Source organism: Gouania willdenowi, unplaced genomic scaffold (assembly GCF_900634775.1).
Source record: "Gouania willdenowi unplaced genomic scaffold, fGouWil2.1 scaffold_119_arrow_ctg1, whole genome shotgun sequence".
NCBI classification, from domain to species: Eukaryota; Metazoa; Chordata; class Actinopteri; order Blenniiformes; family Gobiesocidae; genus Gouania; species Gouania willdenowi.
In genome coordinates, this window is record NW_021144867.1 from 844,019 (window position 1) to 857,792 (window position 13,774).

Here is a 13,774-nt window from a genome sequence, read left to right on the forward strand (position 1 = left end):
CCAAAAGTTTGTCATAGAATTATTCATTTGCAAAACAATTTAACCTAATAGTATTACAGTCTTCTTTCCCCACATCCTACCACTTGCATTTTAAAACATCACCAGCACATTATTGGACACAAGTCAAATCAAATTGATTTTATGTTTTGTATTGGTTTTGTATGTTTAAATTATGTTTAAACATTAATTTCATTTGGTAAAAAAAAAAAAAAAAAAAAAAAGAGTATTTTTATTATACTATTTCTGGATTTGACTCAAAGTTTTAACTTATACTCGTACAAACTCTAGTAAGGGGGTAATGATTCTGAACCTCTTAAATTGTTATATTTTTGAATGAATCTAAAAAATCTCATTAAACGGCTCTGACGTAAACAAGGAAACGTAAAATACAAATGACGTCATTTCAGTACGGAACACAAGGAAGGTCAAAATACATGTTACGCTAAATTGACACACTCAAACCAAGAGGAGACGTGTGTGTCTTTCGTTTATGATTTTGAATAATTTGCCGAAAGTCGAACTGTGAATTCAGAACAATGAAAGTCTTAATAGGTAAGTGTGTGTTTTTTTCCCTGCTTTGCTTTCAATGGTTGTGTAGTTGTAACGTAAAGGTCAGTGTGACACATTGCAAATGTACTGTTGTGGCTACGTTAACATTCCAGGACTTAATGCATCGTGCATTTAAACACAATCAGTCAACACGTAGAGTGTCTGCTGTTGCTCATGTTTAACAATGAACTTTTATTGTGTCTTTTTTTGTGCATTCATGAAGCTCTATTCTTGCCCTGTTTTGTAAGTCCGTAAGAACATTGCGCATGCGCATTGCATAATTACAAGGGTTAGAAATACAATATCATTGATTCATCCTATATTTGCTTGATAATCTATAAGTTAGTTAACATATAACCTTTGTATGATTGCTATTACTATTAAAGTAGAATCAAGGATTTTGTGACGTGTATAATGTTATTGTAACTTTATCTATCCTGTATCTAGCTTACTTAATTTTTTTACTACTGTAATGTGTGTGTGTCTGATCCCTATTATTAACAGTCTTTTACTTAATTATACATTTATTCTTTCTTTCGTCTTTGTTAAACGTTTTTATTCTTTTATTTGTGATTTTTTTTCTGTGGCTGTAACAAAAGCAATTTCCCCCTGGAATTAATAAAGGAATTCTGATTCTGATTTATAATTGCTTAAGTCTAAGATATAGAAGCTTCTTTTCCAGTTAATGCTACTGTAGCTTTGTGTGGTAGCTATTATAGCATATTTCTAATCAAAGACTTGTAAACTAAGTTTGATCTTTGCTACTTGGTCAATGTTATTCTTGGATCAGTAAAGAGGCTGTTCCAAATATTATGTACGAATAATATTTTAGTGTATAGCTGCCTTTGGAACGCACTTTGTAACATGTGTTTTTAATAGCGCTCTATAAATAAAGTGTATTATTATTATATATGTGAAGCCTCACAAAAATACAAGCATGAAACAAAAGTGCTTATTTTTACATGATTTTTTAATTTCATTTTTAGAGTTCATATCTAATGTTAAAATAGAATATGACATTTTCCTGTATTTTTTTTTTTTTTTAGGAGGAGGATCTGGCTTTGTTGGGCGAGAGCTCATCCGCGTGCTCAGGGACAAAGGACACGATGTCACAGTGATTTCTCGTAAGGCTGGTCCTGGCAGGATAACATGGGTATGAGTTAATGCACGTTTACAGCTAAGTATCAAAGATCAAAGTAGGTTTACAACAAGTCTTTATTTCACCACAACCTGACAATGATCAACAGTGGTAATGCCCAACACAACTTATCAGAATGGATCTGACTCTAGAGGTAGAATAGATTCCATATTTGGTCTTTGTGCTCCTGCAGGGTGATTTGGAGTCTCAGGGACTGCCACCATGTGATGGTGCTGTTAATTTGGCAGGAGAGAATCTCATGAATCCACTTCGATGGTGAGTTCTAACAGTATATCCATTACTTTGCACCGCAAATGCACATCTGTCAAAGTTGAAAGGCTTTAAACATTTTACGTTTTAGGTGGAACGAAAGCTACAAAAAGGATCTTTTCTCCAGTCGCATCGACACTACAAAAGCTTTGTCTCAAGCCATTGCTGCGTCTTCCAGTCCTCCCCACTCCTGGGTGCTGGTTTCTGGCGTTGGTGAGCGTCAGCTGTGCTGTTACGCCAGATTTCCACTGAATACGCAACTGCGCCTTAACGTCGCCACTGCGGAAATCCGCTGTCTGTCAATCCCCACCGCCTCCTTCTGTGATGCTTAACTGTTGCGGCAAGGACTCAGGAGATCTCCCTAAGTCACACATAATTGGCAATTGCACAATATAGCAAGTTATAATAAATACAAAGAGAACCCCAAAGCCGTACAAACGGTTCATTGTGTCCTTGGAGAGAAGTAGAAGGAAATCGACTCGGTCCTGCCCAGTAGATCTTCTGCTTTTGTGGAGATGAATGTGATTCAACCATGGATAAGGCTAATATATATATATATATGTGAAATACGATCCACCCCCACCTAGCGCCTAAAGAAAGCTGGAGATAGGCACCAGCAGAACCCCGCGAACCTAAAAAGGAGCAAGCAGGTCGGAAAATGGATGGAAATACAATCCGCCTTCAACACAGATTATTTTATTTTGAAAATAAACTAGATATTTTATTCTGTCTGTGCACTACTTCCTGTCCTTCACGGGCTAATCTTTCCGTAGAAGGTCTGCGTATCTGTTGCGGAGGTCTTGTGATGGGCCGCATATTACATTTGTCTCGATGCCAATATCGTTACCCAGTTGTTTAGTAACGGCCGATGCCGAAAAGAAAAGAATTACTTTTTTCTCGCCGAAAATCAGGTCCTTGAAATTGTCAAAATTTTCTCACGTCTGTAGAAACGTTTGTTTTTCAGTAACATAAAAACGTATCGGGGCCCCTCCCAATACCAGTATCCAGATCGGCACAACACTAATGGAAACGTATCAGCTCCGTTGCTGTTACGCATCCAGTGGAAATTGGGGGTTAGACTCAGACACGTACGGTTGGAAATGTCTTGCTTTTCTTTTGTTCGTGCAGCTTGCTACAAACCAAGTCTGACGGATCAGTACACAGAAGACAGCGAGTGGACACCATTCGACCTTCTCTCTAAACTCATCAAAGAGTGGGAGGCTGCAGCTCTTCTTACTGGGAATGTGGCACAAACCACCAAACAGGTCATTGTTCGACCAGGTAAGTATTGGGTCATAATTTTACTTTATGCAACTTCTTCATTTTTATAACTTATAATTATTATTGAAATAAAGAAGTCACATAAAGATAAATTGTTTTATATCCCAAGAAAGAATAACCTTTATACTATAAATTAAAACAGAGATTTGATTTTTTTCTTACATTCCCACATGCATGTTATGGTCCAATGAAAATAGCAAATACTTTTTCGGATTTCAGAAGACTGTCACCCAAGAACCATTGCATATACTGTATGTGACTAATCATTAGTGATGTGAACAGTCTATGTTCATAGCTCAAAGCTGATAGAATCACAGGGAGCTGAGGCATATGATAAGTTGTTTACTGAAGACCCAAACATGTTTGAGCCTGTAACCCAGACAAACCTTTTTTTCTACCAGTTTTTGAGTAGCTAGTATATCAACCTGATAGGATATATAGCAGGTCTTTTTGTATATTCTGAGAGAGTAGGTGGAGCTATATTACTATATCACATTTCAGTTTCCTATGTGATAAAGTTCCTGAGATATTGGAAGCTGAAAATGGAAGAAAAATAAGGATGCACGAAAATTGACACTAAATTGGCCTTATCTCAAAAAGTATTCATCAGATTAAACTAAGAATTTACAGTGTGCCAATTGAATTATTAAGGAACAATTGGTAGATATTTTCATTTGTGAAATGACCCTATTTCTTTGTTGGTCGCTTCATTCATTGTTCTGTAACATTGAACTTCCCTCTCTCTGCTCCAGGTGCTGTGCTGGGTCGTGATGGCGGTGCGATGAAACAAATGCTTCTTCCGTTCTGGCTCGGCCTTGGCGGTACGTTGGGCTCTGGTCAGCAGCCGTTCCCCTGGATCCACGTTTCAGACCTGGCTGTGATCATTGCCCAGGCCCTGGAGCCCAGCACCGACGCCGTGTCCCCTTCACCACAAGTGATCAACGGTGTTGCCCCGTCACTCAACACCAACTACGAGTTCACTAAAGAACTGGGCCGGGTTCTTCGACGACCTACTATCTTTCCTGTGCCTGGTTTTGTCATGAACGCCCTGATGGGCAGTGAGAGGGCCGTGGTCCTCACCCAGGGCCAGAAAGTTCTACCAAAGAGGACTTTAGACTCTGGGTTCCAGTACAAATACCCAGATTTGTCCTCAGCGCTGAAGCAGATTGCTGGGAGTTAGATGTGTTTAAATGTAAAGGACAAACTGTAAATCATAACACTCTGATTCTGATGGTTTTTGGAAAATCAGTTTGTAAAACCTTAGCGTTGTTTTGTTCTCCGAGTGTCTACAACAGAAAAACAAGGTTCAAATATTATCTGATGTACGCTTGTTTATTCTGCATCTCCATCTTTCTGAATCTCATCTTCTTCGTTCTCATCTTCTTCGATTCTCTGAATGATTGGCACTTGATCTCCCCAATCACTGTTCCGAGCACAGCGGTACACATCTCTGATGGAATAAAAAAAAAAAAAACAGGTTAAAGTTTGTAATAACCACCCTTCAATCTTATATCAAATCTCTAAATGTGTATCACAAAGGACTGTAAACCAACCAATAACACAAGCTGACTTCAAATATTATGTGCCAATAATTAAAAAAAGTTATTTTGTTTTGATTTCAGTCAAAATGTAAGTTTAGTGTCAACAGGTTTTATTAATTTATTCTACATTTCTCTGTCACTATACACGTCATGTTGATGTTCCTTTTACATCAGAGTTCTTTTTATCAGACAAGATTTTTTTTTGCAAAAACAAACCAGAGACGATAATAATGATAAAAGTCAAGGATAAGGGATGAATTAAGGATAGATGTTAAATATATACATTATATACAAGTGCAACAGGTAATATTGTTTTTATGGAGTTGGTGATGGGGGAGGGGTCAGTGGGGGACTAGGGCTGTGTTCATGAGGCAGGTGGCAGAGGGAAAGTTTTTGTGTCTGGAGGTTCTGGTCCCCATGGACTGAAACCTACCAGAGGGGAAAGTTTGAAACAGTTTGTCTCTGGGGTGGGAGGGGTCAGCCACAATCTTTCCTGCATGCCTCAGGGTCCTGGAGGGAGGGCAGATTGTAGCCGACGACCTTCTCTGCAGAGTGGATGATACCTTGCAGTCTGACCTTGTCCTTGGCCATAGCTGCAGCGTACCAGATGGTGATGGAGGAGCAGAGGATGGAGCTGTTGAAGTTCACCATCATCTTTGTTGGCAGACTGAACTTCATTAGCTGCCCCAGGAAGTACATCTTCTGCTGAGGTTTTTTGATGAGGGAGCTGAACGTTCCTGGGTGAAGGTCCCCAGGAAGAAGAAGGACTCCACAGCGCTCACTGCAGAGTCTCCCAGAGTGAGGGGGTGAGGAGGGCTGAGTTCTTCCTGAACTCTGCTATCATCTCCACCGTCTTTAGATTGTTGAGCTCCAGGTTGTTCTGACTGCACCACGACACCAGCCGGTCTTTCTCCCACCTGTAGGCGGACTCGTCCCCATCAGAGATGAGTCCGATGATGGTCGTGTCGTCCGCAAACTTCAGGACTGGAGCTTGACCGACTGATCGTGTGATCCAAGCGCCACGTTATAAATGTCCGTGTCAGCATTTAGAAAAATGACCAATCTGAACATTAATGGAACAAAGGTTTTTATTGTTGTTCTGTTTGTTTTTAGAGTCATTTTTGTGTTGTTATTTGTGATTTTACATACTTTTGGTATTTTTTTTTTACTCGTGTGCTTTTGGAATACTTTTGTAACTTTTTCTGGTATTTCTAGTCCTCTTGTGCAATTTCTTGTTAACTGTGTGTATTTCTGTTGTTTTTATATATTAGTCTGCATTTTTGTTATTTACTAAATTTTTGTGTTTTTCTGATGTTTTATATATTATTCTATTATTTGTCTGTATCATTTATATTTTGGAAATTTCTGTTATTGTCGTTTTTTCTGGTTTTTTTGGCTAATTTTGTGTCTCTGTTATCTTTGTTTTTATACAGTTTTCTCTTGTCCTTCTGTGTATATTTCTGTAATTTTGTAGGTTTTATTGAGTCATTTTTATTGATTTACTTAGAGGGCCACACAATCAGCCACCTGTTGCCTATGTCTGATTTAGAACAATTTGAGGAATTTTTTTTTAGGAAAAAATAGTGAAATTGACCAGTTGATGACATTGAGGCTCACCTGCCATGTTTCCCTGCGGTTACCACCATATTTTGAAGCTGTCCGTCGGGGCAACACATCCGACAGTGGACGTGCCGTGTTCTGCGCAGTACGGGAGCGACCACTCTGGCCCATTCCACCCCCTCAGTCTCAGCCTCCGCCTCCACTGGCTCTGAACGCTTCATTATCAGGTAGCTAAACTTCTCTGTCTGACGCTCGTTGCGCTGGGAAAAAAACAAAACAACGGTAAGTGAGGTCAAGTTCGTCGAGTTTAAATCTTGTTGAAAGCAGCTACACCTACAACAAAAAAAAACTAATAAAGCTAGAAAATGAATCTTTAGTGTTATAAGTTCACCAACAGTTGAGACAAAAACCAATTATGAAGTGGAAATTGGGAAATAAACCCAAATCTTCATATACTACAGTGTGTCTATAATAATAATAATAATTAGATAACTAATTATATAAATACCTATAGAAGAAAAACTTGACATAGGTTTCACCTTGTACAAAATATACTAATCACTGCATTGCAAAGGTGAAAACACTTTCCGGTAAATTTCTACAGGAACTTAAGATCGGAAATTTTTGGGAATACTCAAAAATATTACATTCTCATTGGAATCTACTAGAATTAACTGGAAATTCTAAGTAATGCTTAAATCAGCTATTCTCAACTGGTGGGTCGGAACCTAAAAGTTGGTCGCAGACCTGTACTGGGTGGGTCGAGGACAGCAGGTCAAAAATAAATATATACTTAATGTCTCTCATGTTGGACTTGTCTTTTATTTTGAAAGAAACTTTTCTTTTGACAGACAGTGTGAAATGCATGTTGCACAGAGAAATATATAGATTTATGTTTTCAAAAAGATTATATACGTTATATGCTATTTTTTAAAACTACATTTGGTTGAATTAATTCTAAAAAAAAAAAAAAAAGTTTCCCGTGAATCACAGTTTAATGACAGCGGCAAAATGTGTGTCCCAGGGTGAAACTAGTTCAGAACCCCTGGTTTAAATAAAATAAATACATTTAGATGATTCTTAAATATATTTTCCCAACTAGATTTTGAAAATGTTCCATTCATTCCAACTTTGAAAATTCCAGGAATTATGCAACCCTAGTTCAAAATGTTTTGTTTATTACTCGTATTATTTTGAATTATGTTTGGATATGATACAGTTCTTTAAAAATACTCAACATTTCCATTTAATTCCATTAAATAATTCCAATTGAAAGTTTATATTTTTGAAAAATCCTATAATTCCCGACCTTAGTGTGAAAAATTAACAGAGATTTTCCAACCATTTGCAAGCCTACTGTAAAAAAAAATGAATAAACAAAAAAAGTGTTTTTAGTACGGTATATGAACACAATCATAAATTTAAGATCTTTCTCACCCCAGGCAAATGCAGGGGGTGGTACGGCTGCTGGAAGTTACAGGGTAGGAAGGGCCTCTGGGCCAGTTTAGGACACTTGAGTTCATGTGAACACTGAGGATAAAAAACAGTCATGAATAGTCTTCAGCACAACTGTAACACTGCATGTATCAGACTTTTTGTGTTGGAACTTTAACCAGGAGGGAAAGGTACTGGTACATACTGGGGCAAATACCGATGCAGGTCTCGGGTCGTGGACCATCGCTTCTCGTTTCTAAAGAAAAATATGTTTAGCTTGGAACAGAAAATCTCAAAACAAATGCTCAAGAACACAAAAGAAGGAAAAAAGTGTTTATAAATACCTTTAATAAAGTATCCCTGGCTTCCATTAACATCTGATGACCCTCCATTGTCCCGTTCTCTATCAACACCTTGAAAACATGACGTAAGGCTTCTCATTAGAAATTCCTAAAATTACAAACTATCGACTACATTTTACTCTAAACTATGTAAACATCATCATTAACAAGAGGACAGTCATCAACATCCCCCGCCAAATTGGTTATTATAATTCACAACCTTTTCCTAAATGTCCTAAATCTAAACTTAGAAGTATACATAAGAAAATATTATCACATCAGAATATGAAATTACTACCTATCTTGAACGATTTCTAAAAAAAAAAAAGCTGTCCCCTTTGAAGATACCTCGAACAGAGTCCAAAAAAATTACACAAGGGCAACAACTCCGGAATTTTTTTTGCGGACTTCTCAATTTCGAACTCCATAAAGGTATTGATACATTGAAGCCACACACCAAATTTGGTCATCATATCCTAAACCATTTCTAAGAAAAGCTGTCCCCTTTGAAGATACCTGGAACAGAGTAAAGAAAAATGGAACAAGGGCAAAAATGCTGGAAAAAATAATTGCTCCCTGCTCATTTTCGAACTCCATCAAGGTATTGGTACCCTGAAGCCACACACCAAATTTGGTTATTGTATCTTAAACAGTTTCTGAGAAAATCTGTCCCCTTTAACTCGGACAAACGGACGCACAGACGGACGGAGCTGTTTAAACCAACCAGATAGGAACTGGTCTTCCTCCACAGAGTGAACACTGCGTCCTCTCTATCTTTAACACCTTGAAGCTCCGACAGCGTAAAGGCTGCAACCACCAAGTCAAACTGGACCTGTAAGAAAACGTTTAAACCACAGTTCATTAAGAAGTAAATACGATTATATGTGAACCTCAAGTTTAGACATCATTTTATATATGTTTTTAAATTAAATAAATAAAGATTAATTTGACTCGTGCAAAACTAGTGAACCAAGAACGATTGAATAAAGAGTCTTTGTATTAATTATAATTTACAATACCACTAGTAAAAAGCCAGACATTAAAAGCTTTTATCAAACCTTGTAATTCTGACTTTGATTTAAGAATAATTTTACATTTTTTACATCAGGTAATAACTTTTAATCACAGTGAGGGTCACAAAAATGTGATTGCCTGATCCAAGGGCCACAATATCACAATATTATCTCAGCATTTAGAATAATGACTGAACCGAGCATTTGTACAAGGGGAAAAAAGAAGGATTTAATGTGTTTTTCTTGACGTTTTGTATATTTTTCTCTCATTTTGTGTGTTTCATTGGCTTTGTGTTGTTGGAGTTGATGTGTGCATTTTTTTAGTTGTTTTTGGAATCATTTTGTACATTTTTTATGTCACTTTGAATATTGTTGTTGCTATTTTGTATATTTTTTTAAATCTTTTTTCTTGGAGTGATTTCTGTTCCAATTTTGATGATCTGTTATTATTGTGTACATTTGCAGTTGTTTTGTTGTCCTTTTGTGCAGTTTTTTTTTTTTGCCATTTTGTAAGTATTTCTGTGTAAATTTCTGTCCTTTTGTTTGAAATTGTGTGTTATTGAAATCATTGTGAGCATTTTTTTGGGTCGTTTCCAGCATATTTGGTGTGATTTTGGGCAATTTTGATGTCGCTTTGTAAATTTTTGTTGACATTTTGAACATTTCTGAAAAATGTTTTTTCTTGGAGTAATTTTTGTTTTCACTTTGTTTATTAATCTGTTTTTATTTTTGTGTATATTTGTAGTTGTTTTGTTGTCCTATTGTTTAATTTTTTGTAATGTTTTCGTCCTTTCTTGCAATTTGTATGTCATTTTGTAGGGTTTTTTTGTGTCATTTTGTTTGTTTAGGGGCCACACAAAATTAAACTGAAGGCTACATGTGGCCCTGAAGTTTCCAGATACACATGTCAGCTTTACATTGTGTGACTATAAAAGCTCAGCAGTTTGAACAGTCAATACAAATAGTGTATCATACCTTTGGTGAGACGGGGAGAAAATGTCTGAAATAAACATGTTTGATGTGAGGTTCGGCTTTTTCATCATCACCTGTAATTCAAATGTAAAAAACACACACTAATTTACATTTGTACCTAATACCGTTACATGTATAAAGAGGAATGCAGGTGTGCGTGCCTTTGAGAAGCCGCTCAGCTAAAATGTTCATGGGGCCCGAGCTGTCCACACACACCATCTCCTTCAAAGAGTCACCCCAGTATGAGTGAGAGGCCCTGTGGGAGGAAAAAGAGCTCAGTTCATGGTTCTTTAAACTAAACTAAACTCTGCTGAAGCCTAATGTTGCACACTGACCACGCCACTGTTCCCAGACCGGAACCAAAGTCCAGGAGAGTCTGAGGAGCAAACGTAGGATCCCTCTTCTTTATCTGAAATAATAAAATTACAAAACAAATTAATGTCTTTTTTAAAATTAAATCATTTTTTTTTCACATTTTCTAAAAAAAAAAAAGGTTGGATAGACTTTGTAACTGTAGCCATATGTAATAGCCCAGCAATCAACCTAATTCCAGGAGATGCAACTGTATATACAGTAGTTATGTGCTGACATGCGGACTCATAGTTCAAGTAGCAGAAAATCGCAGCTCCTAAATAACATCTACAGCTCTTTTAAAAGTAGATCAATACAAGTTACTAATGATAAATCACATTTAAAGTGTAAAAAAAATGTTTGCACAATAAAAGATAAATGGGCTTTTCCGTAACCATGGATTCCAGATTTAATTAATTGCATTGCGCCCACTGCATTAATTTACTTGCATGTCCTCTTCCCATTTTTTTGCTTCCCTTGTGAGCTCCGCCTACTATACATATTCAATAGAGGGAAACGCGTAAATGGATTGAGGGCGCATTGCAACGTGTAGCAGCCGCGCACTCCTGATTCCCTGGGGTTTGTACGGCTTATTAGCAAGTGAGGTGACGTTTACACACAATTCAGGACCCCTAAACCTTCATATTAACTCGTAGATTACCTCGTTTAGAGATCTCTTCACCGCTGCATAGCCTCCAGCGAGTCGGGATGCCATGTATACCACACCCAGCTCCTCATCATACCTGCAACAAAGTCAAAGCCCTCCTCTCAAATGTTACTGCACAACCTGAATTACCTAAAGACAATTTAGTGCATGTTAAAAATGTGTAACTTCATTGTCTCTACAGTAACATATTGAATTACCTAAGAGGAGTCCAGTGATATGTTGTCCTTTTAAGTTCTGTTAAGACTTTTCTCCTGATGTGATCTGACATTGCTTGGTCATCTATGTCTGTAAAGAAAATACATTATATAATCATAATAACCAGGAAGCAATGCAATCTTTCTTGAGCACATTAGGATCATGGAAGTCGCTCACCTGTTCGTGTCTGCATGGCTTTCTCCCACATTTCTTTCTCTAAGCTCACAGCTTTTTGCCTCAACGTCTGATTGTCCACCAGTCGTTTCCTGCTCCACAGATAATTGGTGAGTTTCTTGGTGTGATCCGAGAGCTGCTTCACCTGAGAACCTACATGAGGACAGACAGAAATCAGTAAAAAGCTCCACTGAGCTTATTACACGGCATGTGACCAAATCCCATTTGATTCCCACTGTAAATAATGGACCGAGCAGCATTCTGAAGCTCCTCAGGAAGTCGCAGAGTTTTCAGGTTGATCACACCGTCGTGCTTCCTGTGCGGTTTTCCTTTCAGGATGTCCACTGAAGTCTGTGGACTTGCCGCTGTGCTCACACCCTGTCATGATGAGAGCATAAGATTACATAGATTACTGCTCTAATAAATAAATGATAGAGACACAGGGGTGCTGATAGTCACACATCACTCTGTGGCAAAACACACAGAATTAAAAAGCTTACTGAAATGGGACAATTCTGCCAATGGTCCATAATGAATAACAATATAACCACTACAAACCTTGCTCCATGGGCCTTAAAGTGTCAGTCAGGAGCACTTTAATATTGTGAAATATATCTATATCTATTTGTAAGTGAGATTTCCCAACACCTCACTAATAAGCAGTGGTGCAGTAACATGTCTATCTATTAACTAGAATAACGACATTTAAATGGCTCATAGTGAGGCTTAAATTACATGAAGTGATTTTTACCTGTGGCACTTTGTAGTTATTTGGTGAGTTAAAAAAAAAAAAAAAAAACCTTATTTCAAAAGTAAAACAGGAAGTAACGTGCATGTAGTAACATCTGACAGCACTCATGGCCTGCCTTAAAAACAAACTTTCTTTGTTATTAAAAATATTGAAAAAGCTCAACACTGCCCAAGCTGAAGATTGTTTGCTTGTTTTTGAATACAATATATTGTAATACCCTTGTTTGTTTACATTATAAATGATGCTATTCTCTTTTGTCTGTGAGTGTTTTTTCCCCATTGTTGTAACGAATATGCTTTGTTTCTTTTTACCCACTTTTTCTTATGTATTTTATCATCTTTTTTTTATTTTAGTTTTAGAATATTTTACAGCCTTGCACTATAGTTAACATGTTTGTTTTAGTACTATCATTCAATGTGCAATTTGCATCCACATGACTGTCCTTTTTCTATTTTCTAATTTAAAAAAAAAAAAAAAAAATTAGCATCAGGAGGCTAAAGAGGGCGTTTAGCTGATTTGTAAAATTATGACAATAAAAAAATCAAGAGGCTGAGATTTATTCAATGCAGACGAACCTAACTGAACACTTTACACGTATTACTATATTACTCATTGGAAAACTGTTGACATTCAATTCACAACTTTCAAAACACCCAAGACGTAAATCCACAGGGGACCTTTAATTCCAAATAAAATATAAAATCATTAATTCAAACTATCAGTCAATCTACATCCGTCTGATGTTAAATGCTCGTTCTTGTGCCTGACCTCCACGGTTCAAAATGATGCGTTCAATGACATCCTCCAACACTCACCCTGCATACGGTCCGAGACACAGCCGTCCTCAAACACACCACACAAACTTTGTAGCTCCGCGATGCCATTATATCACAACACAGCGTTTACAATCAGTTTTAAGGTCACTTCAACGCTTCAACAGCACCGGACCCACGTTTGAGCGACGACGGTCCATCAAGAAAATATTTCCGACCGGTGTCACGGTCTGAGATCAGTAATGAGCTTCCGCGCTACCGAAAAATTAATGTATGCTACTTCCGCTTAGCTTTTTTCTACTTCCGCCGTGCTGAGATAAAATATATATATATATATATATTTCAAAGCTAATGTTATTTGACGAGTGCTGAATGGCTACTTTTCTTGTACAAAAATCTACAACTGCTCAAATGTGTTTTATAATTTAGTCAATGCAGTTTTTATTAATATTACTTGTATTCTGTTTGGATAAAAATAAAGCACATGTTGGAAAAACATGATTATAATAAAACTCCATACAAAATTAAATAATTTATTTTCCCAAAAAAACATGATTACAATATACATTGCAGTAAAAAAAAAAAACAGTTAACCTAATGTAACTTTTTTTTTTTTTTTAATTTTTAATTTTAAGAGGAACGAAGTACGATGTAAACTCAGACCGTGACACCGGAAACGTCGTACGCTGCGAATCTTTGTTCCACCTTAGTAACAGAATCGAGCTCACTCTGTATGTGTTTACACTTTGTTAATGGTTTGGAAT

General features: G+C 37.1%; 2 protein-coding genes across 2 annotated transcripts; one reads left to right on the forward strand and one right to left on the reverse strand.

Annotated features, from left to right (window-relative positions):
- Positions 1-416: 416 nt before the first annotated feature.
- Positions 417-4,786, forward strand: LOC114458460 (epimerase family protein SDR39U1-like). The gene is made up of 6 exons (XM_028440830.1): positions 417-552; positions 1,596-1,702; positions 1,881-1,963; positions 2,049-2,170; positions 3,086-3,238; positions 3,991-4,786. Exons 1-6 carry the CDS (start codon positions 537-539, stop codon positions 4,416-4,418), a joined length of 909 nt encoding a protein of 302 aa, XP_028296631.1. The 5' UTR covers positions 417-536; the 3' UTR covers positions 4,419-4,786.
- LOC114458459 (methyltransferase-like protein 17, mitochondrial) lies at positions 4,552-13,285 on the reverse strand. Its single transcript, XM_028440829.1, has 14 exons — positions 13,053-13,285; positions 11,723-11,864; positions 11,490-11,639; positions 11,315-11,402; positions 11,112-11,193; positions 10,435-10,508; positions 10,261-10,355; positions 10,103-10,173; positions 8,839-8,946; positions 8,118-8,186; positions 7,979-8,029; positions 7,777-7,869; positions 6,397-6,599; positions 4,552-4,688 (listed from the first exon to the last, which is right to left on the reverse strand). The coding sequence occupies exons 1-14, from the start codon at positions 13,119-13,121 to the stop codon at positions 4,571-4,573; spliced, it is 1,413 nt and encodes a 470-aa protein (XP_028296630.1). The 5' UTR covers positions 13,122-13,285; the 3' UTR covers positions 4,552-4,570.
- Between the last annotated feature and the right edge of the window lie 489 nt (positions 13,286-13,774).

Coding starts and splice junctions, on each gene's coding strand:
- LOC114458460 (XM_028440830.1), top strand. Junction 1,703..1,880: donor GTCCTGGCAGGATAACATGG/GTATGAGTTAAT, acceptor GTGCTCCTGCAG/GGTGATTTGGAGTCTCAGGG. Junction 2,171..3,085: donor GGTGCTGGTTTCTGGCGTTG/GTGAGCGTCAGC, acceptor TTGTTCGTGCAG/CTTGCTACAAACCAAGTCTG.
- LOC114458459 (XM_028440829.1), bottom strand. CDS start 13,121: ATGGCATCGCGGAGCTACAAAGTTTGTGTGGTGTGTTTGAGGACGGCT. Junction 11,194..11,314: donor TATCACTGGACTCCTCTTAG/GTAATTCAATAT, acceptor ACTTTGTTGCAG/GTATGATGAGGAGCTGGGTG. Junction 6,600..7,776: donor ACCCCCTGCATTTGCCTGGG/GTGAGAAAGATC, acceptor TTTTTTTCCCAG/CGCAACGAGCGTCAGACAGA.